At 41.5% G+C, this 25184-nt stretch overlaps 1 protein-coding gene across 2 annotated transcripts in view; it reads right to left on the reverse strand.

Annotated features, from left to right (window-relative positions):
* Positions 1 to 22746, reverse strand: part of CYBRD1 (cytochrome b reductase 1) — a 34907-nt gene extending 12161 nt beyond the window's left edge. Inside the window, exons 1-2 of one of the 2 annotated variants that reach the window (XM_060016597.1) lie at positions 22482 to 22746; positions 7751 to 7959 (exon numbers count right to left, since the gene is read on the reverse strand). In XM_060016597.1, coding sequence (XP_059872580.1) covers positions 7751 to 7959; positions 22482 to 22674 — 402 coding nt within the window. In that variant the 5' untranslated portion in view covers positions 22675 to 22746. The remainder of the gene's footprint in view (positions 1 to 7750; positions 7960 to 22481) is intronic. The other variant, XM_060016598.2, reaches the window with a different exon arrangement.
* Between the last annotated feature and the right edge of the window lie 2438 nt (positions 22747 to 25184).

The raw sequence follows: 25184 nt of genomic DNA on the forward strand, positions 1-25184 counted from the left end.
GATGCAGGGGACACGGGTTCGTGCCCCGGCCCGGGTGGATCCCGCATGCCGCGGAGCGGCTGGGCCTGTAAGCCATGGCCGCTGAGCCTGTGCGTCCGGAGCCTGTGCTCTGCAACGGGAGAGGCCACAACAGTGAGAGGCCCGTGCAAAAAAAAAAAAGAAAAAAATTGAGAATTCCTATTTGTCAAAAAGTACTAACAAAAGAGAAAATACAAGTTTCAAAAGCTTGAAGATATATGCAATACATATAAATGAAAAGGAATTTGACACAGAACACCTATAAATCTTTAAGAAAAAGGAAAACAAACTCATTTTTGAAATGGACAAAAGACATGAACAGGTATTTTTTTAGAGGTGAACCATAAGCAATCAGTGAAATAAACAATAAAACCACAAGAAGACACCCTTTTATACCCACTAGTTCGGCAATATTTTAAGTTTGAAGAGGATGCATGCTGGCAAGGATGTGCCATATGGGAACTCTTATTTGCTGCTGGCAGGAACACACTTGGGTCATCCACTTTGGCAAACAAGTTGATGTTACTCTTTTAGACTGAGTATATAACTGCAGTCCTAAGTATACCGCCAGAGAAACCTTTGCATATGAGGACCAAGAGATGTGTATATGAATGTTCAGTGCAGCATTGTTTGTAACAGAAAACAATTGAAAATTGCCCAAATGTCTAATAGCAGGAGAATAGATAAGTAAATGTATGGCTTATTTATACAGTGGAATACAAAAGTAAAAATGAAGGGCTTCCCTGGTGGCACAGTGGTTAAGAATCCGCCTGCCAATGCAGGGGACATGGGTTCAAGCCCTGGTCCAGGAAGATCCCACATGCCACAGAGCAACTAAGCCCGTGTGCCACCACTACTGATCCCAGGTGCCGCAACTACTGAAGCCTGCGCGCCTAGAGCCCGTGCTCCACAACAAGAGAAGCCACCGCAATGAGAAGCCTGTGCACCGCGACAAAGAGTAACCCCTACTCGCCGCGCACAGCAACAAAGAACCAGAGCAGCCAAAAATAAATTAATTTAAAAAAAAAATTCTTTGAGGAAAAAAAACAAGTAAAAATGAATAAACTACACCTAGAGGAATCAATATAGTTGAATCAGTAGAAAGAAAAAAAAAGTTGCAATTGAATACATTTGATACTGCTTTTTAAAAAGTAAAAAATAAAAAATAAACATATTGTTTGGGAATTTACAGTATGTGGTAAAATTATAAAGGAAAACAGGAATGAGAAAAAAACTTCTGGAGAATGGTTACCTCCAGGGGTTGGGATAGGTAGAAAGATGTGGGATCAAGTTGGGGGTGAGGAGGTGTTCTATGTTTTCTAAATTAAGTTGGATGGTGGAATCATGAGTTAACTTTATTATGATTCATAACTTCTACATACACACAATGGTTTGTTATTTTTTTAGAAATCTCCCAGAGGCTAGATCTCACAAGTAGAAAAAATACCTACAACTTAAAATGCTTTGCAATTCATAGACAAACACGAGGAAGGGTGAAGACTTTTCAGCTTGTATTGGTTGTATTGCTTTGTTGCTAGCCCCCTTTCTTTCCTCCTTTTTAAAAAAATATTTATTTATCTATTTATTTTTGGCTGTGTTGGGTCTTTGTTGCTGCGCACGGTCTTTCTCTAGTTGTGGTGAGCAGGGGCTACTCTTCGTTGTGGTGAGTGAGCTTCTCATTGCGGTGGCTTCTCTTGTTGCGGAGCACAGGCTCTAGGCGTTGCGGGCCTCAGTAATTGTGGCACGTGGGCTCAGTAGTGTAGGCTCTAGAGCGCAGGCTCAGTAGTTGTGGTGCACAGGCTTAGTTGCTCCCTGGCATGTGCGATCTTCCTGGACTAGGGATGGAACCCGTGTCCCCTGCATTGGCAGGCAGATTCTTAACAACTGCGCCACCAGGAAAGTCCCTGATTTCACTCTTGATCAGTAGACATAGTTACGTTCTTTGTAACAGCTGTATAATATTCAACATGGATTTACCACAAATTATTTAGCCATTCCCTTGTTGATGGACATTTAGGTTGCTTCCCGTTTCCTGCAAACATTGCCACACTAAAAATCCTTCTTAGAGCTCCTTTTGTGACAGTATTTTATTTCCACTCTCCCCAAATGTGGGATCACTATGTTAAAAGGTATATATATATATATATATACTTTAAATTTTTACTGGAGTATGGTTGATTTACAATGTTGTGTAAGAGTAAGTATATTTTTTAAAAAAATAATAGATATTAACAAACTACTTCCCTAATTCGGTGGCAATTCACTTTCCCACCAGCAGGGCAGAAGTTCATCCTTACCTCACATCTATGATAGCAATGGATATCACTATTGTTGTTCTGTCAGTCTCATGGGAGAAAACGTTACTTTATTGTTGTTTTAACTTACATTTCCCTAACTTCTTAGTGAGGTTGGACATTTTATCATATGCTCATTGGTGATTTAATTCTTCTTTGAACTGCCTGTTCAACTCTTTTGTTCATTGCTCTATTAGGTTGACTTTTTATTATTAATTTTTAGGAGTTGTTTTGTATATTAAACACATTAACCCTTAACACATGACATGATTATTCCCCATATCTCCTTGTGCAGTTCCTGCTGACTTGAATATCTTTTGTCACATACACAGTCAGCCCTCCATAGCCACGGGCTCAGCATACATAAATTCCACCAACCACAGATCAAAAATATTCCAAAAAAACAAATTCCGGAAAGTTCCAAAAAGCAAAATTTGAATTGGCCGCAGACCAGCAACTATTTATATAGGATTTACATTGTATTTACAGAGCATTTACATTGTATTAGGTATTGTAAGTAATCTAGAGATGATTTAAAGTATATGGGAGGATGTGTGCAGGTTACATGCAAATACTACACCATTTTATACAAGAAACTTGAGCATCCTTGGATTTTGGTGTCCGAGGGGGTCCTGGAAACAATCCCCCAAAGATACTGAGAAATGACTATAATTAAAAAAAAATTTTATGTAGTCATAAATGTCTTTCTTTTCCTTTATGGTTTTTAGATTTCTTGTCAACCTTATGGCCTCCCCTACCTCAATATTATACAGATTATATGCTTCTTAATTTTCTTTTTCTCTTTTCACTGATTTTGGATTTTTTATACTCATACCTTTAATCTACTGTATCTGGAATTTTTTTTTCTTTTGTGTGATGTACAGAGTCTTTTTGTTTGTTTGGTTTTTTCCAAATGGATAGCCAATTATGAAGGTAACATTGATTAAATAAGCATTCTTTCCCTGGTAAATTGAAATACCATAGTGTCATAGAAAAAGTTCTTATACACACTTGGGCTGTTTCTGTCCTCTTTGTTCTTGCCATGGATATATTTTGTTTATTCCTGTGTGAGTACCTTGTTTTGAATAAAGCAGGTCTCCCTTCTCTTCTTCAAAATTTTCTTGGTTATCCTTGGATACTTGTTTTTCTGCATAAAGTTTAAAACTCCCATTGGGTTTAAAATTAGAATTATATTAACTATAAATATTAGTTGAAGAGGGAAGGATATTTCTATATTAATTTTTCTCTTTCAGTAACATGGTATCCTTCTATTCATACCATGTTTTCTGTTTTTCAATAAGTTTTTATAGTATTCTACTATAAGATTTACAGGATTCTACTTCTTATTCTAAATGGTTATTTCTAGAATGGGCAAAAGTTATTGGATTCTGCATGGCTATCTTATATCCAGATACCTTTCCAAATTCTCTCATTATTTTAGCTATCTCTTGTGTTTCTAAACATGTATTATATGATCTGCAAACAGGAAAAAAGTCACAAATTTTCTATTATTTATACAGATTTTTTTCATTATCTCATGCATTAGCTAAAACCTCTAAAACAAAGTTGAATGACAAAGGTACCAAGCATCAATGTCTTATTTATTTAATGGAAGTGTCTTCAGTATTTCACAGTTTAAGCTGATGTTTGCTGTTTGATATTGGTAAAGGTGTTTATCATCAGAGCTGCCACCTTAGATGTGAAGTATGGAGTACACAATGGGGCAACATCTAAGAGGAGTTTGTTTTCTCCCAGTGCACTGGATCAGTTTAAAGTATCTGTTCCTTGTAGGTCAAAGGTATAAAACAATCTGGACCTGATGTCTTTTTTAGTGATAGATTTCAAATGATCTTACCAGTTGCTTATAATGTTATTGGTCTGTTTAGGTTTTCTAGTTCCTCTTGGGTCAAATTTGGTAGTTTATATTTGTCAAGAAAACAATCCTTTTTTCTTTCTTTAAGATTTTTAAGAATATTACCATATATTAATAATTTAATAAATTTAATAAACTGTCCTAATTTTAAAATATTATTTATATCTATGACTATATTTCTTTCTTATTCTTAATGTTGTATATTGTGCTTTTTTCAATCAGATTTGCAGTGGTTTATCTATTTTATTCTACTTGTTTTAAAGAACCAGCTTTTCATTTTATTTGTAATTTCTTCTATTTTTAATTTATGGTTGTGATAGGCTAAATCATGCCACCTCCCAAAGATGTCCACAACTTAATCCCTGCAAGCTATGAATACGTTATGTTACATGGCAAAAGATGCCTCGCTGATGTAATTAAGGTTATGGATTTTCCAATTGGGAGAAAACCCTGGATTATCTGGGCAGCCCAATCTAATTACATGAACCCTTTCAAAAACAGAGAACTTTGGCTGGAGGAAGAAGAGATGAAGAGGAGAAAGAAGGAGAAGTCAGAGAGATTCCAAGCCAGTGAGACAGAGGGGGCCATGTGCAAGGAACAGAGAGAGGAGCTAAGGACAACCCTCAGCCCACAGTCAGTGAGAGTATGGGGACCTCAGTCTTACAACCGCAAGGAACTAGCTTTTGCCAACAACCTAAATTAGCTTGGGAGGTGATTCTACCCCAGAGTCTTTCCATAAGAGCCCAGGCCAGCTAACACCTTGATTTTGACCTTGTGAGACCCTGAGCAGAGAAACCAGCCAAGCCAATCTGGACTTCTGATGTAGAGAAACTGTGAGGTAATATATTTGGGTTGTTTTAAGCCACTACGTTTGTGGTAAATTGTTATGGCAACAATAGAAAACTAATACAACTGTTCACGGATTTTTTTTTTTTTTTTTGGTGTTTACTTTTCCTTGTATATTTTGCTGTTCTCTTTTAGTTTCTTTTTTTTTCTCCTGGTTTTATCGAGATATAATTGAACTTCAGTTTCTTAAGTGAATACTCCATTTACATATTTTAAGTTTTTCTTTCAATAAATAAAGGCATTTAAGCCTATATTCCTCTGAGAACCATTTTATCTAACACCCATATATTTTCCAATAAATATTCTTTTTTGCTAATTCCTAGATATTTCTTAATCTTATATATTAAGATATAGAGCACAGTATAAATTGGTTTTTAGAAATTCCAGATTAAAAGGTATATCTAGTATAGGAAACTTTTTTTTTTAGCTTTAAAAGCTTTTATTGTTATACAGAAATGCATGTGTATTTAGAAGATACAAAAAGTGAAAAGAAAAATAATCAACTGGAATCCAGCCACCTAGAGATCATTTCTGTTAACATTCTGATGCATATCTTTCCAGATGTTCAGAGAATGCCTTGGCATATAACTAACGCACTAAAGGCATTTTAACTACTGTACTCAGAACCATAAACCCTCTCACAGGCAAGCTACATAAAGTTTTGGGTAGTCTCCATTCTGTTCCTCAGAAATATGGCCGTCCACTGAGGATGATCAAACATGGGCTGAGTGATGGTGGGCATGTTGTGGAAACAGCAGGACCATGTGGGGAGAGCTCAGGATTGGAAAGACCAGCGCCTGAGTCCCAGCTCTGCCTCCTGCTGTGTAACCTGTGCGTCCTCAGCATCTGTAAAGACTGTCTCACTTGAAGGACTACGTGAGGTAAGCAGAATGCCTCACACTGCGCTCTGGCTCTAATATCCTGCATTCTGGTGTGGCACAAAGGAGGTGAGGCAAAGGGAGGGGAACAAACCGCTGAAAGCAGAACAGAAAGCTAGGAAAGTCCTGAAGAGATGCTAGTAGACCAAGGGGGTCCCCAAAGCAACTGGCAGCATCTCAATGGCCCCTGCTCTTGCCATCCTACTCTCTGAAGGGAGAGGGTCCACCAGCTGGCAGCAGAGGAGGACGCTGTCTCCCAGATGAGAACACTGAGGGAAAATCAACTTTGAGGGCAGGAGATCTGGGCTAGGCTCAGCCACCCAATTTGAGATATTCTCCTTGTTCCTTCTTGATCAGTAAGATCATGTTTGATACAGGGTTCTCCCTATGCTCCCCTTCTGTCTGGCACCTTTCAATCCGCCAATCCTTACCTCCAGGCATGCTAATGCAAACTTAAATTATTAATAGTGTCCATATAGATATCAACTTTTACTTACTTAAAATTCAAAAAGGCTTAAGGCTTTAAAAACCTTACTTTAAGAAGCAGAAAAATGACAAATACATGTCTGCTAAGAGATCCTTTTTGAAAGAGGTCATACATTCATATATTCTAAAATATGCCTTGAGGTTTTATGAACTCACTCCAGTTTCTTCTCCTATATCCACAGAAAAGTAAGTTCACAATGATGTCCCAATCAGGAGTTGGATATATGTACTAAGCAAGGGAAGTGAATTGACATAGTTTGTCAAAAAAATTGGCAAAGATTTTTCAACAAAATGGTTAACACCAAAAACATTAAAAATTAACCTTTACTTTTGTGATCTAGAACAGCCAAATTCCTATCTCACTCCATTAACTTACATTTAAATATAGTGCTCTTAAGTGTATGTGTTTTTTGGGGACTTCCCTGGTGGTCCAGTGGTTAAGACTCGTGCTCCCAATGCAGGGGGCCTGGGTTCGATCCCTGGTCAGGGAACTAGATCCCCCATGCCACAACTAAGAGACCGCATGTGGCAACAAAGACCTGGTACAGCCAAATAAATAAATACTTAAAAAAGAGTATGTGTTTTTTAGTAAATGAAGACATTTAATAAATGAAATGAAAATAAAATAATCACTGAGCCTTCAAAATCTAACAAAGACGTAAAAATTCACCTCTTTACTCTTAAAGTTAAACCTAGAAAATAGAAGTGACAGAGAACGTGAGAAAGAAATCTATAGCTCTTGCCTATGCTAGTTGATCCAGCACATGGAATTTAAAGTCCAAACAATGGCAGCCTAGATATTATGAGATGGCAATTTCTCTACATACATATGTCCATATTTAAACCCTTACATTCAAACTCATAACTGAATTCTGCAGTTCTGGTGCCCCCTCAGGGGGAAATACTTATAATGGAAACAAATGGAACAGTGACTAGTGGGAATGAGATGATTTCCAAGAAACTATGAATGAATGGAAAACATCGAAAGTATCTGAATTGTTTTACTTTTTATATCTTGTTTAGAAATACACTGAGAGGGCTTCCCTAGTGGCGCAGTGGTTGAGAGTCTGCCTGCCAATGCAGGGGACATGGGTTCGAGCCCTGGTCTGGGAAGATCCCACATGCCGCGGAGCAACTAGGCCCGTGAGCCACAATTACTGAGCCTGCGCGTCTGGAGCCTGTGCTCCGCAACAAAAGAGGCCGCGATAGTGAGAGGCCCGCGCACCGCGATGAAGAGTGGCCCCCCCTTGCCGCAACTAGAGAAAGCCCTCACAGAAACAAAGACCCAACACAGCCAAAAATTAATTAATTAATTACTTTTTAAAAAAATTAAAAAGAAACACTGAGATACTGACCTGTAAGATGTAGAGAATGACAGCTGTCAGTCCAACCCAGCTGTGCAGACTATACATATTGGGGATGTTCCTGGCATTGTGGAAATCAAAAACAGCCACCAGAGAAATAATTGCAAGAATGGCAGCAACAGCGTTTAACCCTGCATGGATGGATTTCATCAGGAGCTTGCTGCATTTCCAGGTCCATGGCAGTCTGTATACGATGATGGCTAAAAAGAGACAAAGGTGGACAGAATGTAGTGGTGCTGTTTTTTTAATCAACACAAGATGAACAATTCGACACAGTGAACACTCCCTTTTGTGAAACCCTTTTCTCATGGCTTCTGCTTCCCCCCTCTTCCCTGCCTCTCAGTGGTTCCTTCTTGGGCTCTTTGCTGGCATCTTCTTTACTCCCAACTTATGAACGAAACTTGCTGCCTCTCAGGCTCAGTCCTAGGATTTTTTTCCTCTCTCTGCTCTCTCTCTGCGTGATCTCATTCACTCTTTCATTAAAATGCTACCTGCATGGTAGGGACTCCAAAATTCTCATCTCCAGCCCAGAACTGTCTTCTGAACTCCACACCCACATAATCCAATGGCTTCTTGACATCTCCACATAGATGACTCTCAAATATTTTAAACTCAACATGTCCAAAATGAAATTCTTAATCTTATGATCTGGTTTCTTCATATAAGTGTCTTAATTTGACAAGAAAAAGACAGACTAAACAATAGAAAAATATGTGCAAAGATTTAAATAGACAAAGTATATCCAAGAGTATATCTAAGTATTTCACAAAAGAGTATATCCAAGTGACTAATAAACATAATAAAGATATCAACTTCATTGGTCAACAGAGAAATGAGAATACCTCTACCACATATCTGAATGGCTAAATATGGAAAACACTGAGTATTGGAGAGGTTGTGAAACAATCAGAATGCTCATGTTCTGCTGATAAGAGTTTAAATGAGAACAAACACTTTGGAAAACTAGCAGCAGCTACTTAAGCAAAATATATGCATACCTTATGATCTAGTAATTCTACTCCTGAGTATATGCCCCAAAGAAGTTTGTACATAAGTTCACCAAAAGACAAGTATAAGAATATTATTACAGCGCTATTCATTATAGCCAAAACCTGGGAACTTCCCAATGTCCATCATTAAGAGATTGAATAAATAAACTGTGATATATTCACACCATGGAATAATATACAGCAAAGAGGATGAATGAACTAAAACTAGAACTTCACCCAATGATATGGACCAACATATAATGTCAATGCCAAGAAACCAGACATAAACAAGTATATACTGTATGATTCAATTGATATGAAGTATAACAACAGGCAACACTCATCTCTGCAATAAGAAAAGGCAAGATATTGGTTGCCCTTGTGAGGAAGGGGTATAGCAACTGGAAAGGAATGTACGAGGGATTTCTGGGCTCCTGCTAATAATCTGATTTTCAAACTAGGTGTTGGTTACATAAGTAATCACCGAGGGAAGATTCATTAAGCTATATATTTATATGTATACTTTTCTGCATGTAGATTAAACTTTAACAAAAAGATACTTAAAAAGCTTTTTTTTTAGTGTCCTGGCTTAAGCAATAGGTTATATACCCACCTCACCCAGCATGCAATTAATTTTTGTTCTGAAGACAATATCCTGCCCCAACCCACCCTCATTCCACTCCTTCAGTCCATGTCAGGAAAAATTTAGATATCTGGAAATATATGGCGGATTGAAAATGTTTAAAGAATACTTCCTTGGAAAATGGATTCTATTATATCAGCAGTGAATCATGTATATTTCTTAATTCCAGAAAAGAAGAAGCAGACACTGCTGCTGCCTTTTCCCTTCAAAGACATTTATAATTTGAATATATGAAACTTAATTGGATCATAAAAATGTAAGATTATCTTGTCCATTTTCAGGCAGAAACACAAAAAACCTACAAAGATAGATGTGAATTCAGCCTCTTTAGAGCTTTCAGCACAAGATGTCAATCTTCCTATTATTTGGTTCCATTCCAACACTTGACAGGCCTCACCATTAGGACAGTATTCCTTTTATGTAATACAAATTCTGAAGGACTACCACGTACTAATTTTAGTGCATATATGTCTATCTTATAAATGATTGATTATATTTCCTTAAGGATATGGAAACTTTGTAGACAATCATTTATATATTCAACAAATTTTTTCAAACCATTTAACACAACACCTTAAAAGGTACACTTTGTTTTTTTGGCCATGCCGCACAGCTTGCGGGATCCTAGTTCCTTGACCAGGGATCGAACCCTGGGTCCTGACAGTGAAACTGCCTGAGTCCCAACCACTGGACCACCAGGGAAATCCCAAAAGGTACACTTTTAAAAGCTAGTTCAGGGAATTCCCTGGTGGTCCAGTGGTTAGGACTCAGCAGGTCCACTGCCATGGCCTGGGTTCAATCACTGGTCCGGGAACTGAGATCCTGTAAGCCCTGCCGCATGGCCAAAATAATTAATTAATTAATTAATTAAAAATAAAAGCTAGTTCAAGGCCCCTTCTCATCCCTACTTCATCCTCTTTGAAGGCAAAAATGTGTCTTGCTGTTTCTCCTTGTATCCCCAGAGCCTAGGACAGCCCTGGGCTCAAAATATGTATGCAGCTCCGTTAGTATTTTTTTTTAACTTATTTTGAGATACTGTAGATTTATATACAGTTGTAACAAATAATACAGAGAGATCCCATATACTCTTCACACAGTTTCCCTCAGTGGTAACATCTTACATAACTACAGTATAGTATTACATCCAGGAAATTGACGTCAATATAATCCATTAACCTTTTTCGAATTTCAGTAGTTTTATTTTTGTGTGTATGACCCTTAAGTTTTTTGTTTTTTGTTTTTGCGGTACGCGGGCCTCTCACTGCTGCGGCCTCTCCCGTTGCGGAGCACTGGCTCGGGACGCGCAGGCCCAGCAGCCATGGCTCATGGGCCCAGCCGCTCCGCGGCACGTGGGACCCTCCCGGACCGGGGCACGAACCTGCGTCCCCTGCATCAGCAGGCATACTCTCAACCACTGCGCCACCAGGGAAGCCCTAGTATTATTTAAATAAATAAATGTAAAGCACTTTCTGCAGACTGATCAAAGTCCAGAAATCAAATTGATGTCAACTCTAACACTGTGGTTTCCCCTCCTCATGCTTTTCCTCCTCTGGTGACTCAGCGGCACATCCTATATGATCTAATGGGTTTTTTGGTTTTGGTTTGTTTTTTGCATTTTAAATTATTTTTATACTTAAAATTATATCATGAACATTTCACATATCATTAAATTATCCTTGAAAACATGAATTTAAGGACTGTACAATATTCTCATACATATTGGATTTTCTAGGTAATAATCAATTGTATGTTGACATACAATTGACATATAGATTATTTCCAATATTTACTAACTTCAACAAAAAGTTGAAGTAAAATAAATTTCACTGTCGTAATTATATGATTCTTTCGTTTTTAAGGAAAGCAAATGCCTCTTTACCCACAGACTTAGTAACCTTTTATCTACACAATCGAGTTTTTTGCAATCAATCTGTGATCAGGCAGCAGTAAAATAAAAATCTACAAAATATTAAAACCTAATAACGTGGGGCTTCCCTGGTGGTGCGGTGGTTAAGAATCTGCCTACCAATGCCGGGGACACGCGTTTGAGCCCTGGTCCAGGAAGATCCCACATGCCGCAGAACAACTAAGCCCGTGCGCCACAACTACTGAGCCTGCACTCTAGAGCCCGCAAGCCACAAATACTAAGCCTGCGAGCCACAACTACTGAAGCCCGCACGCCTAAAGCCCGTGCTCCGCAACAAGAGAAGCCACCGCAATGAGAAGCCCGCATACCGCCACAAAGAGTAGCCCCTGCTTGCCACAACTAGAGAAAGCCCACGCGCAGCAACGAAGACCCAACACAGCCAAAAATAAATAAAATAAATAAATTTATTAAAAAAACCCAAAAACCTAGTAACGCATTTCCCTTTCTCCTGGTTTAGTCTCATTTATTACACACACACACACACACAAACACCTGAGGCCTTGCAAGGTAGTAGGCACCATGCTAAGTGCTTTACAGGTTTACATTATAATCCTCGACTCAACTGTGTGAGGAAGGTATGTTTATTATTACCATTATGCAGAGCAGGAAGCAGAGGCACAGAGATGTGAAGTAGTTTGCTCAATATCATTTAGTGTTTTTAAATTAATATCACTGTTGTTATCATCATTGTGGTCACCATCATTATATCCTCCAGGCACCACCCCAGGGGAAGGAATCTTAGATGAGGGAACTTGAACATCCACATGCGGAAAGGAAATACTCAGGATGTTTGCTCAAATAGCAAATTATAAGCAATAAATCACAACAGCTTTTCCTCCCCAATCTGGGTCATATTATATCAAAAACTTCCAAAATCAAAACTAACCTCGGATGTTAGAAATCAAGAATAGTTATCATGACTGAGGAGAGTTACAGGGGTAACCAAGGGGATTCTGGGGTGCCTGGAATGTTGTTTCATGATGGGTACATGAGTGTGTTCATGTGATGAAAACATGTCACTTATGATTTAGGTACTTTTCTGCATGTATGTGGTTCTTCAATTAAAAGTACCTTAAAAACGTTGCCCAAAATTCATAGACAACTATGCTCCCAATGAAGAATTTTCACTCTTCTCAATACTACGGGCACCACAGAGAAATGTGTCAAATTTTCCAAAAAACTGAAGTCTACCCTCTTTGAGTGTCCAAACTTGACTTTTAAACTTTTCACATTTACTCAAATGTTCTTCAAATTGGTTGCACACTAGCTTTCCTTCTCTAGCACTAGCATGAGTGGAACACAATTTAATCTTTTATTGACAGTTTGCGGGTTATCAACAAAACACACTGTCCTATTACTATAAGAGAAAGTCCCTAGGAACTTTCGAAGCAGGAGAGGTACTTGCCTCTGATCCAAACGGGCCCAGACAGTTAACGTTTCTCTTTTAGTCCCTGGGTCTAGTGTAGAATTTTTCTATCTCCTCTTTTAGTTTCTTGCTCAGGTTAGGGTGCCTGCCTCCAGCCTCTCCCCTCCATCAGCCTGCATTATCTATTATTCCTACCTGTTTTAAGTTCTATTTAAGTTTATAAATTTTTATGATGGCAAAAATTTTAACATCTGTTAAATCTGGGAGATGAGTACATGGGGATCTGTTATATTATTTTCTGTATGGTTGAAAGAGTTCATAATAGTTTTAAAGTTAAAACAATATTTCTGTAAGCTTGCAAACCCAATAGCCAATTAGTCTCAACTGCTAAGTAGGCAGCTTGTGGAAATCTCAGCGGCTCTCATAGAAGTGAGGCATGGAGTTTTCAGCACCTATCCTGGCAACAGAGAAGTTCTGTGGGGTAGCTGACTATGTTTCAAAATGCTCTCTAGATAGATGGAGGATAACTGCAAAATGCCGCATTTGCATAAGGTGTTTACATGCTTTTTAAAATGCATAAGTAACCAAAATACGGTGGACTTCAGGAGAAAGGGCAACCTTAGCAAATCAACCACATTTCTTAAACAAGTAGCTCTTCTCAACAGTAGTATAAACTGCCTTGGAGAGTGGAATTTAAACATTTCTTGCTTCTTTGGCTTGGCACTGACCTAGACACCATTCCTGAGGTTCAGTGAGAAGGAAGAAAAAGGTCTCATAAGCCCATGAAGAGGGAAAATGCTATCAAACAGCTACTTGTGACTGAAACAAGGGTTTTTCTGTTAGAGGCCCTAGTCGGCAAAACCATTTTCGCCCAGAAAATGAAGGGAAACGTGAACACATATAATGTGAAAAATACATTTTAAATCTTTCTAAAAGAAAAATTATTGGTGGTGGAACATGCTATTGTGATAAACTTAGAAAGGAAGGAAGGGAGGGAGGGAGGGAGGGAGGGAGGGAGGGAGGAAGGAAGGAAGGAAGGAAGGAAGGAAGGAAGGAAGGAAGGGGAAAAGAAATCAATACCTGTGTACAATTATTCTTTCAACAATGAAGGGAAAAATGAAGTAACTTGAATTGAATTGAATTATTTAGAAATTTTCTCAGTTCCTAGCAGCATAATCAACTCAGGAATATGTGAAATATATATTCTCCAAGATGTAATCTCTGGTTTGACACCAGCTTTCTATCCATATACCATTACAAAACTATCCACATATACAAATTTGTCTCATAGCAGGCAATGCAAATTTAGAATTTGTCAAAGTGAATGTGGGGAGAAGGGCACTTGGAGGGAGAGAAATGTCCCCAGACATAGGAAACAATTTGACTCCAGTTCTTCTGTGTTTAAATCTTGTGATTTACAAAGGTAGGAGTACGTCAGTCTTGTTCACTGTCAGATCCCAGCATTTAGCACAGAGCCTAGCACATAGTAGGAATTCAGTAAATATGTGTTGAATATACAAATCTTGATAAAGTACAGTAATTTAATATTTCCCAGAAAATGAGCAGATCCTCTTTTAAAACGCACAAATTGGGCTTCCCTGGTGGCGCAGTGGTTGAGAGTCCGCCTGCCAATGCAGGGGACACAGGTTCGTGCCCCGGTTCGGGAAGATCCCTACATGCCGCGGAGCGGCTGGGCCCATGAGCCATGGCCGCTGAGCCTGCGCGTCCGGAGCCTGTGCTCCGCAACGGGAGACGCCACAACAGTGAGAGGCCCACGTACCAAAACAAACAAACAAACAAACAAATAAAAACGCACAAATCAAAACCTCAACTGCTGACCCCAGTGTTAGTTCATATAAAACCAAACAGTTGGGCTTCCCTGGTGGCGCAGTGGTTAAGATCCCTCCTGCCAATGCAGGGGACACGGGTTCGAGCCCTGATCCGGGAAGATCCCACATGTCACAGAGCAACTAAGCACGTGTGCCACAATTACTGAGCCTGCGCTCTAGAGCCTGTGAGCCACAACTACTGAGCCTGCATGCCACAACTACTGAGCCCATGCACCACAACAACTGAAGCCCACGCGCCTAGAGCCTGTGTTACTCAACAAGAGAAGCCACCACAATAGAAGCTCGCGCACTGCAATGAAGAGGAGCCCCCCACTTGCAGCAACTAGAGAAAGCCTGCGCGCAGCTACGAAGACCCAACGCAGCCAAAAATAAATAAAAATAAATTTATATTTTAAAAAATGGTCCTTTCAAATAAGTAAAAAGTATTCTGCACTCGGCCCCACCTAATAGCTTTAGGTAAGCTTTAAGTGAACCCCAAAATAAAATAAGAGTAAGTTATTGAGACTGAAGTACACTGGAATTTTAAGACACTTATAAATTCTACTTAAATATGGTGTGCCCATTACACTTTTCTTAACACTCTGAATAACGTATTACTTTGACCTCCTTGGTAGTATGTTCTGAGCACAATTATCAAGATTTACAACTTATTTCCCTGTGCACCTAAGAATTCACCTGACACAGTCCAAAGGACCTCAAGTTTAAATGTAAAAGCAGAGAATCCTCTTTAAATACACTTCTTGAAAAGATTCCTGCAGTGGCTACCAAAGAGAATCTGAGCTCTGAAACATGCCTGTGCTCTCAGACTGTCTCACAGCATGAATACCATGAAACTGAAAACCTTTGGAGAATCCAAATGAAAGAAGTGATCTGGATGATTTGGAAGATTTATTTTAGCAACTTGGCACTAGAAGCATCTCTTTGAAGTGACTAAAACCCTCACAAAGGCACCTACTTGGTACAAAATAGTGTATGAAAAGAGAAAAATTCAATTAATTGGCTAGATGTTTACAAATACCCAGAAACACCAGCTATATTTTCTTATGCCTCATATCAATATTATGACATTAGAACTAGTATTGGCTCTGATATCATTGGTGGTCTAACCCTGGTTAGGCATTTGATCTCTAAAATTAGGAGTTGAACTTCAAGTCCTAGACAGCTCTAAATATTTAGGGCTTAGGTTTTCTAAAAGAAAACCATAACTTGCCTCTAACAAATCAAATGAGAACAACTTGTAGACAGGGCTACATCTTAACTCATTTATTTTACACTGTCTGGCATACAGTAAGTGCTTAATAAATGCACTTAATAAATGCTAATTAAATAAATAGGATAATATATGAAGAAATCGAATGAATAAATGAATGAACAGACTTAGAAAAGTACAGCTGGGACTTCCCTGGTGGAGCAGTGGTTAAGAATCCGCCTGCCAATGCAGGGGACACAGGTTCAAGCCCTGGTCCGGGAAGATCCCACATGCTGCAGAGCAACGAAGCCTGTGTACCACAACTACTGAGCCTGCGAGCCACAACTACTGAGCCCACATGCCACAACTACTGAAGCCCACGCACCTAGAGCCCATGCTCCACAACAAGAGAAGCACCGCAGCGAAGAGTAGCCACTGCTCACCGCAACTAGAGAAAGCCCATGCCCAGCAACGAAGACCCAACACAGCCAAAAATAATTAATTAATTAATTAAAAGAAAAGTACAGCTGAAGTCTGCAGTCATTTCAAAGCCTGTTTTGATCTTTTAAGAAAGTTTCTATAGGAAGAAAAACAGTTATAACAAATATTTCTGGTTTATCTTTCTTAAAAGGGAAGATTGTTCTACTCTTTAAGGGAAAAGTTTAAAACCCCACCAAGTCAAGATAGAAAACTCTAGAAGTCACTGGAAGATATATACTGGATTTGGTCCACAGATGTGTTTTGTTTGATCAGCATGATTTGGGGGTTATATTTTGGTTTTGTGGCTTGTTTACTTTTAGACTGAACCAGTTTTTTAAAATCTAGATTCTCCTGGATAATGAGAAACTCTGGTCACTGTGGGCATCCCCAGATAGCCACAATCTGCTGGAGCTAAGAGGTTCCTATTTTGCCAGGAGTAGGCAATCTCCGATTCTCTACCTATACCCTGCTGCACGAGGATCTGACCTTTGGTCATATGCGCTAGTAAACAGAGAGGTTTCTCACCAATGTTATTGCGCAACACTGCTTATAATAAAATTGGCCTCTGATTGGTAAACTGTGTCCGGACTGGGAAGAACAACAAAAAGTCTGTAAAAACCTTATGAAAATACCATACTTTGGGCTTCCCAGAGAGCAGTGGTTAACTGTTATATCCTGTATTGGTTTCCTAGGGCTACCATAACAAAGTACCCAAAACTGAGTGACTTAAAACAACAGAAATGTATTCTCTCACAATTCTGGAGACCAGAAGTCTAAAATCAAGGTATTGGCAAGACTGGTTCCTTCAGGAGGCTCTGAGCGAGAATCCATCCCATACCTCTCTCCTCGATTCTGGTAGCTGCCAACAATACTTGGTATTCCTTGACTTGTAGACAGATCACTCCAATCTCTGCCTCCATCTTCACATGGCCTCCCCTCTGTGTGTCTGTGCCTCAAATCTCCTTCTCTTTTCTCTTATAAGGACACCAGTTATTGGACTTAGGGCCCATCCTGAATCCAGGCTGATCTCATCTTGAGATCCTTAATTACATCGGCAAAGACGCTAAGGCCCTATTCACAGGTCATTGAGATTAGGACTTGAACATATCTTTTGGGAGCCACTGTTCAACTCACTATATATCTTTTTCAGGAATAAGAAAACCAGGTCCATAGAGTATTTGCAAGAGATACACAACTAAGCTTGTGTGTCACAGCTACTGAGTCTGTGCTCTAGGGCCCATGAGCCACAACTACTGAGCCCACATGCCTCAACTACTGAAGCCTACACACCTAGAGCCCGTGCTCTGCAAGAAGAGAAGCCACCACAATGAAAATCCCATGCACTGCAACGAGGAGTGGCCCCTGCTCACCACAACTAGAGAAAGCCCGTGCGCAGCAACGAAGACCCAACGCAGCCAAAAATAAATTAATTAATTAATCTTTTTAAAAAGATGACAGAAATTGTAACACACTGAAAATAACCCAATGGGGGAGAAACTTGATGCACAAGGAAAAGGGGAGAATTGATGGAGTGAGAAGGCACAGGTGGTAGGCAATTCTAATGAGGCAGTAACATTCTAATGAGCTTGAGGCCTTTAGAGTAGAGATGCGCTTCCAATATAACATGATGCCCATTCTCCCCTGAGGCTGACTAAAGCAGTGCTTCCAAACGGGCTGTAAACAGCAGAATCACTGAGGGGAAGGGAGGGCACTTTTTCTTTGGATGCTACTATTATCACCACAAATGAGTGGCTGTAAAATTGCATTTTGTTACTAACAATTGGCGATGGTACTGAAATAATCACTCATTCATTCAACAACTATTTACTGGCGTACTTTGTGCCAGTTCCAGGTGTTATTCTAGATGCTGGGGATGCAATAGTGAGCAAAATAATCATGTCTAAAACATTTTTATTAGATGTATTACAAAGAGATCTGCATGTATTTATTTATAACAAAAAAAATGTGCTTGTGGTTGTCTTGAATTGTGTCTTGAAATGTGCTTGGGGTTGTCTGGTTGTCTTGAATTGTGTCTTTATGCTTTTAAAAACCCCCATTTCTTTATGAATGACAGGTTTAATTATCTATGGTGTCCCAAAGGCTGGTTTTGGAGTAGGTATTTGGAGCACTTTCTCCATTCTATTCTTTGCCAGGTTTTACCCCAAGAGCCTTTCCAAATATATTTAAGTGGTCTTCGAATTTGGTCACTTTTAGATACATTAATAGGATATCCCATTTGCCTTTTAAGAACTACCCTTAATTTCTTTTTGTTATTCTTTTAAATGTGACTTAAATGAAGTTATATTCTCTCACAAAACCAACCTGAGATCATTATACTATTGAATTTCTCTTCCTTCAGTTTATACAGTCAAAAGAGTTCTACACGTGGAAAAGTAAGGCGTATATAATTGCTGAGGCTTCTTTTCACTAAATTTATATACTTGAATTTTCTACCTTTTACTAAAGAACACATTCCACCTTGCTGAACCTTTTAAAAGATCAACAGCCACTTTGAGAGCATTTATTTGTTTCAGTCTTTTCTGTGGCCTTTTCAAGTTTTGTTTCTCTGATTTCCTGGCAGTATACTTATTTCATGGGAAACAGTCCCTTCAGAGAAGCACAAAGCTCTTCTAAAAGTTCTCTTTGAAACTTCCTCATTCATGTTTGCTGGATTTCCTACTAGTTTAAAATTTTATTTCAGTTTTAACTATCCTGTAGTCTCTTACACTTTATTTTAGAACACATATATTTTCCAAAAGACACATAGATATTTATTTTGTAACTTCTATGTTACCCTTGCTTTCTTCAGAGCTTACTTCTTAAAGGTGTTTCAAAGGACACATATTTATTCTCACATAGTTTTAAATATCATTTACTGTTTGCATTTGTAAAGCATTTTATGCTTAGAGTAAAAACTGTACTTTGGCCTTCCCTCCTCATCGCTGAACATTTGTGTATCACAGAGCTCAATTACATCACGTTCACTATTAGAGATCTGAAATAACATAGCCTAAAAATTTGCTCCCTGAAGCAATTATACACAGTAAAAAAGCTTTTATAACATGGCTGGTCTGTAACATGTGTGTTTCCCCCGGCCTATGAAGTCAACTATTTATTCCTAGTCCTTCTACTGGAGGCTTCCTACTGCTGGATGTGAGGACATGCAGGTGGGCCAAGACTTGCAAGAACTCATGAGTGCTATGCATGTGCCTGTATGTATGAGAAAGCTTACGTGCATGTCAATTAAATGTGTCACCTACATAGAGAACAGACTTGTGGTTGCCAAGGGGGAGGGGAGGTGGGAGAGGGACGGATTGGGAGTTTGGGGTTAGCAGACGCAAACTATTACATATAGAATAAACAACAAGGTCCTACTGTGAACTATATTCGATATCCTGTGATAAACCATAATAGAAAAGAATATGAAGAAGAATGTACACATGTATTCCTGAATCACTTTGCTGTACAGCAGAAATTAACACAACATTGTAAATCAACTATACTTCAATAAAATAAATTTTAAAAATAAGTGTGTTATCTGATTAAAGTGCTTTTCATATCTAGAATCCAAATAGTAAACAGGATGGGTAATGTTGACAGGACAAACATTCCAAAACTAATACAAATATAGGAGTTAAGCTTAAATAAAAGCAGCAGATGAAAATTTCCAAAATATCCATGTACATATTTTTGCTCCAAAGTGAATATAAACAGATTAAGAAAAGTCCAAGGTTTAGACAAATTATAAATTATTTTAGGAAAACTGTAATGGACTCTAACATGAAGGAAAAGTTTCAAAGTGTATTTTACATGAAGCTTTTTGCTTCTCAAACAGAATATCTTACAGAAAATAAGCGTATTGCCATAAAAGCAGAGAAATGAACCTTGAAAATAAAGCCCCTGAAAACACACTACTTCTGTGTAGTAGTGCTACACAGAAGTAGCACCTGCTCTGTGCCTCAGTTTACTCTTTTTTTTTTTTTTTTTTTGTTGTGGTACGCGGGCCTCTCACTGCTGTGGCCTTTCCCGTTGTGCGGAGCACAGGCTCCGGACGCGCAGGCCCAGCGTCCATGGCTCACGGGCCCAGCTGCTCCGCGGCATGTGGGATCTTCCCGGACCGGGGCACGAACCCGTGTCCCCTGCATCGGCAGGCGGACTCTCAACCACTGCCCCGCCAGGGAAGCCCAGTTTACCCTTATATATCTGTGAAATAGTGCACTTAGTGCACTAAGTAAATGTTAGAGCGTCTCCTCTTTAGAAGTCAAGAAACAAGTATTATCACCTGTGTTTCCCTTACCCTCCATGGTAAGGAGATATTCTAGCCCCTCCGGAAAGTTTCTTAGTATTAGAAGCTGCTCTGAGGAGTTGGTTTGAAGAGATGAAGAGACTGTTCCTACTGCTGTGAGCAAACAAAAGGTGTTGACAGCTCCGGCCAAACTTAAGGGCTGCACCACAAAGGAAAGAGTGCTTCTGCCAACAGCGACTTTGGAACTTGAGTGTGTTTTTCTCATTTTAGTTTAGCGGCAAAATACGCAACGAATAACTTAGCCAGCCAGTGGTACTCACACCCGGGTGCCATCTCACACCAGGGAAGCCTCAGAACCACAGCTGGGCCTTGGCAACAGCTTCCAGTACCTCCCAGAGTGGGAGGATGCCAGCCACACCAGCCACACTGGCCAAGGCTGCTGCCCACGTTTTAAATGGAAACAAAAATCTTTTCTTTAGAAAGGAGGTGGGCGCTTTTTTGTTCTCTTCTTTGTTTGTGGAAAGTTAAATACTGGTGGAGAAAAGGCAGCTTGCTCAGAGGCAAGGCTAGAGGTTTCGGCTGGTGGACACCTCCTTCCCAAGTCCTTTCCACTCCTCTCCATTACTTTCTACGACATAACTCCAGTCCGCTACTTTCTGCCTTGTTCTAAATACTTTCTCTGCCAAGGCCTTGACTTCACTTTTTGGAAAGTGGTTACAAACAAATGGCGCTTGCACCACTCGCTAGAGGTTCCTCCAGCTCAACAGCAGCTGAAGGAAAGGAAGCTGTCAGGACATTGTGAGCAGCACTAGACAAAGACAACAAAACCGGACACTGACGGAGAGAGGAGGTAAGGGGGGAAATGGGTGAAGGTGGTCAAAAGGTACAACCTTCCAGTTATAAGTTCTGGGGATGTAATGCACAGAATGATGGCGGCAGTTAATAATACTATACTGTAGATTTGAACATTGCTAAAGAGACTAGATCTTAAAAGTTCTCATCCCAAGGGGGGAAAAAATTGTAACTACGTGAGGTGATGGAAACTAATATATCAATTATATCTCAAAAACAAGAACAAACACTGCCATCCGCTGAGCGCTCCCTCCGTGCCAGCCTCATCCCAGAGGCTGCAGGCCGAGGCAGCAAACCCCAAAGATGTTCCAAGCAGAAGCATCTCTCCCAGCCCAGCAGCCGCGAGGCCCCCTCGGGCATCTCTGGTCCCGCATTCCGGGCTAGCGCCCAACAGGAAGCCCCGCAGGGGAACTTTCTCTGGGCAGCAGCCACAAAAACAAGTCGGGCTCCAGACTGTCCAATAACCAGGCAGGGCAGCGAAACACCCTTCAGAGTCTTGGCAGCTTCTCGGCTCGACTGCGTTTAACGCTCTAGGAGTGAAACCAGAGCTGATGCTTCCTTCACTCACCCCGGCTACCCGCTGACGGGCCCCTTCGCTCAGGGCTGAGGATGAGATAAGAAGCAGCAAATTCTCGCCCCTCCATTCCCACTGCCACCCCCCCGCCCCCGTTGCCTTCCTCTCCTAACCCGCAGCCTTGAAGCAAGTTCAACGAAAGGCGTCTCCTAAAGAGATCTCCGCGCCTGTGATGGCGCAGGCTCGGTCCACAGGGGGCGATTTTCGGGGGCTCGTGGGCTGCCGGGCCGCACCACGCTCCCGCGTTTGGTGTCGTCTGGTGTCGCGTCGCAACCACTCGCAGCAAAGAGTTACTAACCAAGCCGGGCTAGCGCGCCCAGCCAGCCCTCCGCGTCGCGTCAGTGCCCAGCCGACCCCGCCACGCGTCTCACCGCGAACCCCGGCCCCGCGCGCTCCGCCCCAGCGCTCGCCCAAGTCGGCCCGGCCCGCGGCCCCCGGGCCTCGGAGCCCGCCCACCTCCCTCCAGCGCCGCGCCCCGCCGACTCCGCTCCCGGGCCGCCGCGCGCTGCTCCCTCACCCCCTCCCTCGCCCAACCCCACTCGGTTGGAACTCGGTCGGGAACTCCCGGCCCCTGCCTCCCCGCCTCCTCCCAGGAGGTGCCAGTACCGATGCCCTGGATGAAGACGAAGCCGGTGACCACGAGTACAGGGTGCCAGTTAAACTCGAGCGCGGTCCCGTCCCAGCCGAGCCCCTCCCGGTAGTGGAGGACCCAAATGAGGGTGAAGATCACAGACAGGAAGCCGACGAGCAGCGCCGACACCAGCAGCCCCAGGAAGCCCCTGTAGCCCTCCATGGCCATCAGCGCCCCATACTCCGCGCAGTGGTAGCCACAGGAACTCCGCGAAGCGGCGGCGGAGGCCTCTAGGTACTGGCACAGCAGCGGGACGCGGCGTCGACTTCTAGGAGCGCCCGGGGGAGGGGCTTTCTCGCATGCCTGTCTGGGAGGCGGGGCCTCCAGGGGGCGGGCAGCTGGCCGGTGCTCAGAGACTAGCCCCACCCTCGGGCTCTAGTGGCCGCCCAGAGCTCTCGCTGCGGGGTGGCTGACCCTGGCCCGGCGTCCGTGCTTGCGGAGAGCTCGAATAACCGATCCGGTTACTTGTTGAGAGCGAGAGTGCTGGGGTTCCATACCCACCACTTTCTTTTAGCTCTTCCCGTGTCTCTTTCCTTATATGAGGGGAGGCAGTGGTGCGCACTCTCGGTTAACAGAAGAGAGGGGTCCTTTGGGTGGCTTTGTGTGTGTGATTTTGACTAACGAAGCCTCATGAGCCGCAGTTCTAGAGGACTGGCTGTCTTTGATGCCAAGGAGGCAACTGTGGGACTGTGTGGACCTGGCCTTACCTAGCAAGGAAACTACTGGCAGTGTGCACCTAAGAGAGAGAAGGCAGATACCTCCTGGACCCTGGACTTGTCCGTATGTGATAAAAATGGATCTTAAAAGTGCCACCTGCTCAAACCTATTTGAACTAAAGCCCCACCTTGGTGGAGTGAAGCTCACTCACTCCCTGCCTTCTTTCCAACATTAAGTTTACCCGTCTCCATTGGACAAGAAAAGTGTCAGTGTTATCAACTGCTGTTAAAGAAAATGGGGCTCTGGCTGTTAGGGCTCCTAGAATGCACTTGGGAACGTTCACTTCTAGCTCTCTCCTGTAGCTCACCTCCAAGGACTAGTTTACCAAATTATCATCCTGCCATTTTGAAAGGCCTTAGAATATGCAGGAGATGTATGGGAGTGATTTTCAATGGAAAAGACAGGTTTTAGGCAAGGAAGTAGGAGTGTCAAGCACTGGTAGTGGGGCAAGATTGAGGTCTAAGAGTAAGGGGCTGCAGACTTCACTGATGTCACTATTTTTCCCTTGTTGGTAAAAAGAAAGGGAGAAAAAGAAAGAGAGTAAACAAGTGGAAAAGAAGGACCCCTACCCACAGTATAAGGCTTTCTACGGTCTGGCCCTGATGTCCATGGCTTCTCTCCCAACTCCTCACCACTCCCTACCCATGTCCCTGCCTCTAAAACTGTCCAACCCCATCTCCACCAAGAAACCTTCCCTGAGTCTGCCTATGCCCCTATTTTACACTTCTACCCACCTCCCCATCCAATGCCTCTCTGCATCACTTATCAAGATGTGATATAACCATCTGTTCCCGTGGCTGTCTCCACTCCCCAGACAGCCTCCTTGAGATTAGTAACTGTCTAATTTATCATTTTATTCTTCCTTGAAATATAGTAGCTACTCAGTAAATATTGGGAGAAGAATGGGACTGAGTGTGTCAGTCAGGGTGCTGGCAGGAAACAGATGGCTCATTCCAGTTGGGCAATTTTATAACGAACAGGGCTACTTACAAAGTTGTGGGCAGGGTGTGGGAAACCACAAGGGTTTTGCAGTGCCCAGGCCTGAATGGGAGAGGGTTACTGAAATCCAGAGAGAGAAAGAGAGACAGAGAGAGAGAGAGAGAGAGAAAGAGAGAGAGAGAGAGAGAACAGTGTAAAAAGGGCAGGCTGACTGAGGCTATGGCCTTGAGTTTGAGGGATGCAGTCAGCCGGCAGGGACCCCACAGGGAGGAAGAATGGGAGGCAGCATGAATATTCCAGCCTTACTCTCTTCCCCTCCAATCTCCTGCCTGGTCCCAAATGGCTGAAGCTAATCTGAAACCCAGAGGGAAGATGATGTAGCCCATATAGGTCAGCCTCCAGGACACAGCAGAGTGGAGAAGGGTGAGAATAGATCCATAGGAATAAACAGACACTATCACTGAATCTTCCAGTTTTATTTTTTCAGACCTTTTGGGTTCCTGAGTGCTACAAAGATTCCCTGTTTAATTTTATGCTGTTTCTCTTCCTCTTCGACCTTTAACTAGTAATTCTTTAACAACAATATCATTGTGTCCCTATTCTTCTCCCTAAAAGTATCTAGTTCTTGTCCCCAGGTAACTTCTTCACCCCCTTAGCCCAACACCTTCACTCCACTCTCGAGTTGATTTTACTCTGCAGCAGCAGCAAAGAAGAATCTGTGGGATTCCAGACTCCATTTAACAAAACATCTCAGGAGAATGAAAACATGGCCAAATAGTATGGATGATGTTGAATCATCCTGAAGTTACCAGCTAAACTGAGAAAAATTTCAACTTTTAAGTTGTCCTTTAAGGACCTAACTTTGATAAAACTTGTCACTTGAAAGAGGAAACTTTTTAATAAAGTTTGTTGTGGCTTGGTATTAACAACTTTTAAAAACAGATTTGTTATATAAGTTTCCCTCAGGGGGTGGTAAATAATTTGCCACCAAAGTACTTACTCAGATACTTTGTGAAGTACTT

This window comes from Delphinus delphis, chromosome 7 (assembly GCF_949987515.2).
Source record: "Delphinus delphis chromosome 7, mDelDel1.2, whole genome shotgun sequence".
In the NCBI taxonomy this organism is placed as follows: Eukaryota; Metazoa; Chordata; class Mammalia; order Artiodactyla; family Delphinidae; genus Delphinus; species Delphinus delphis.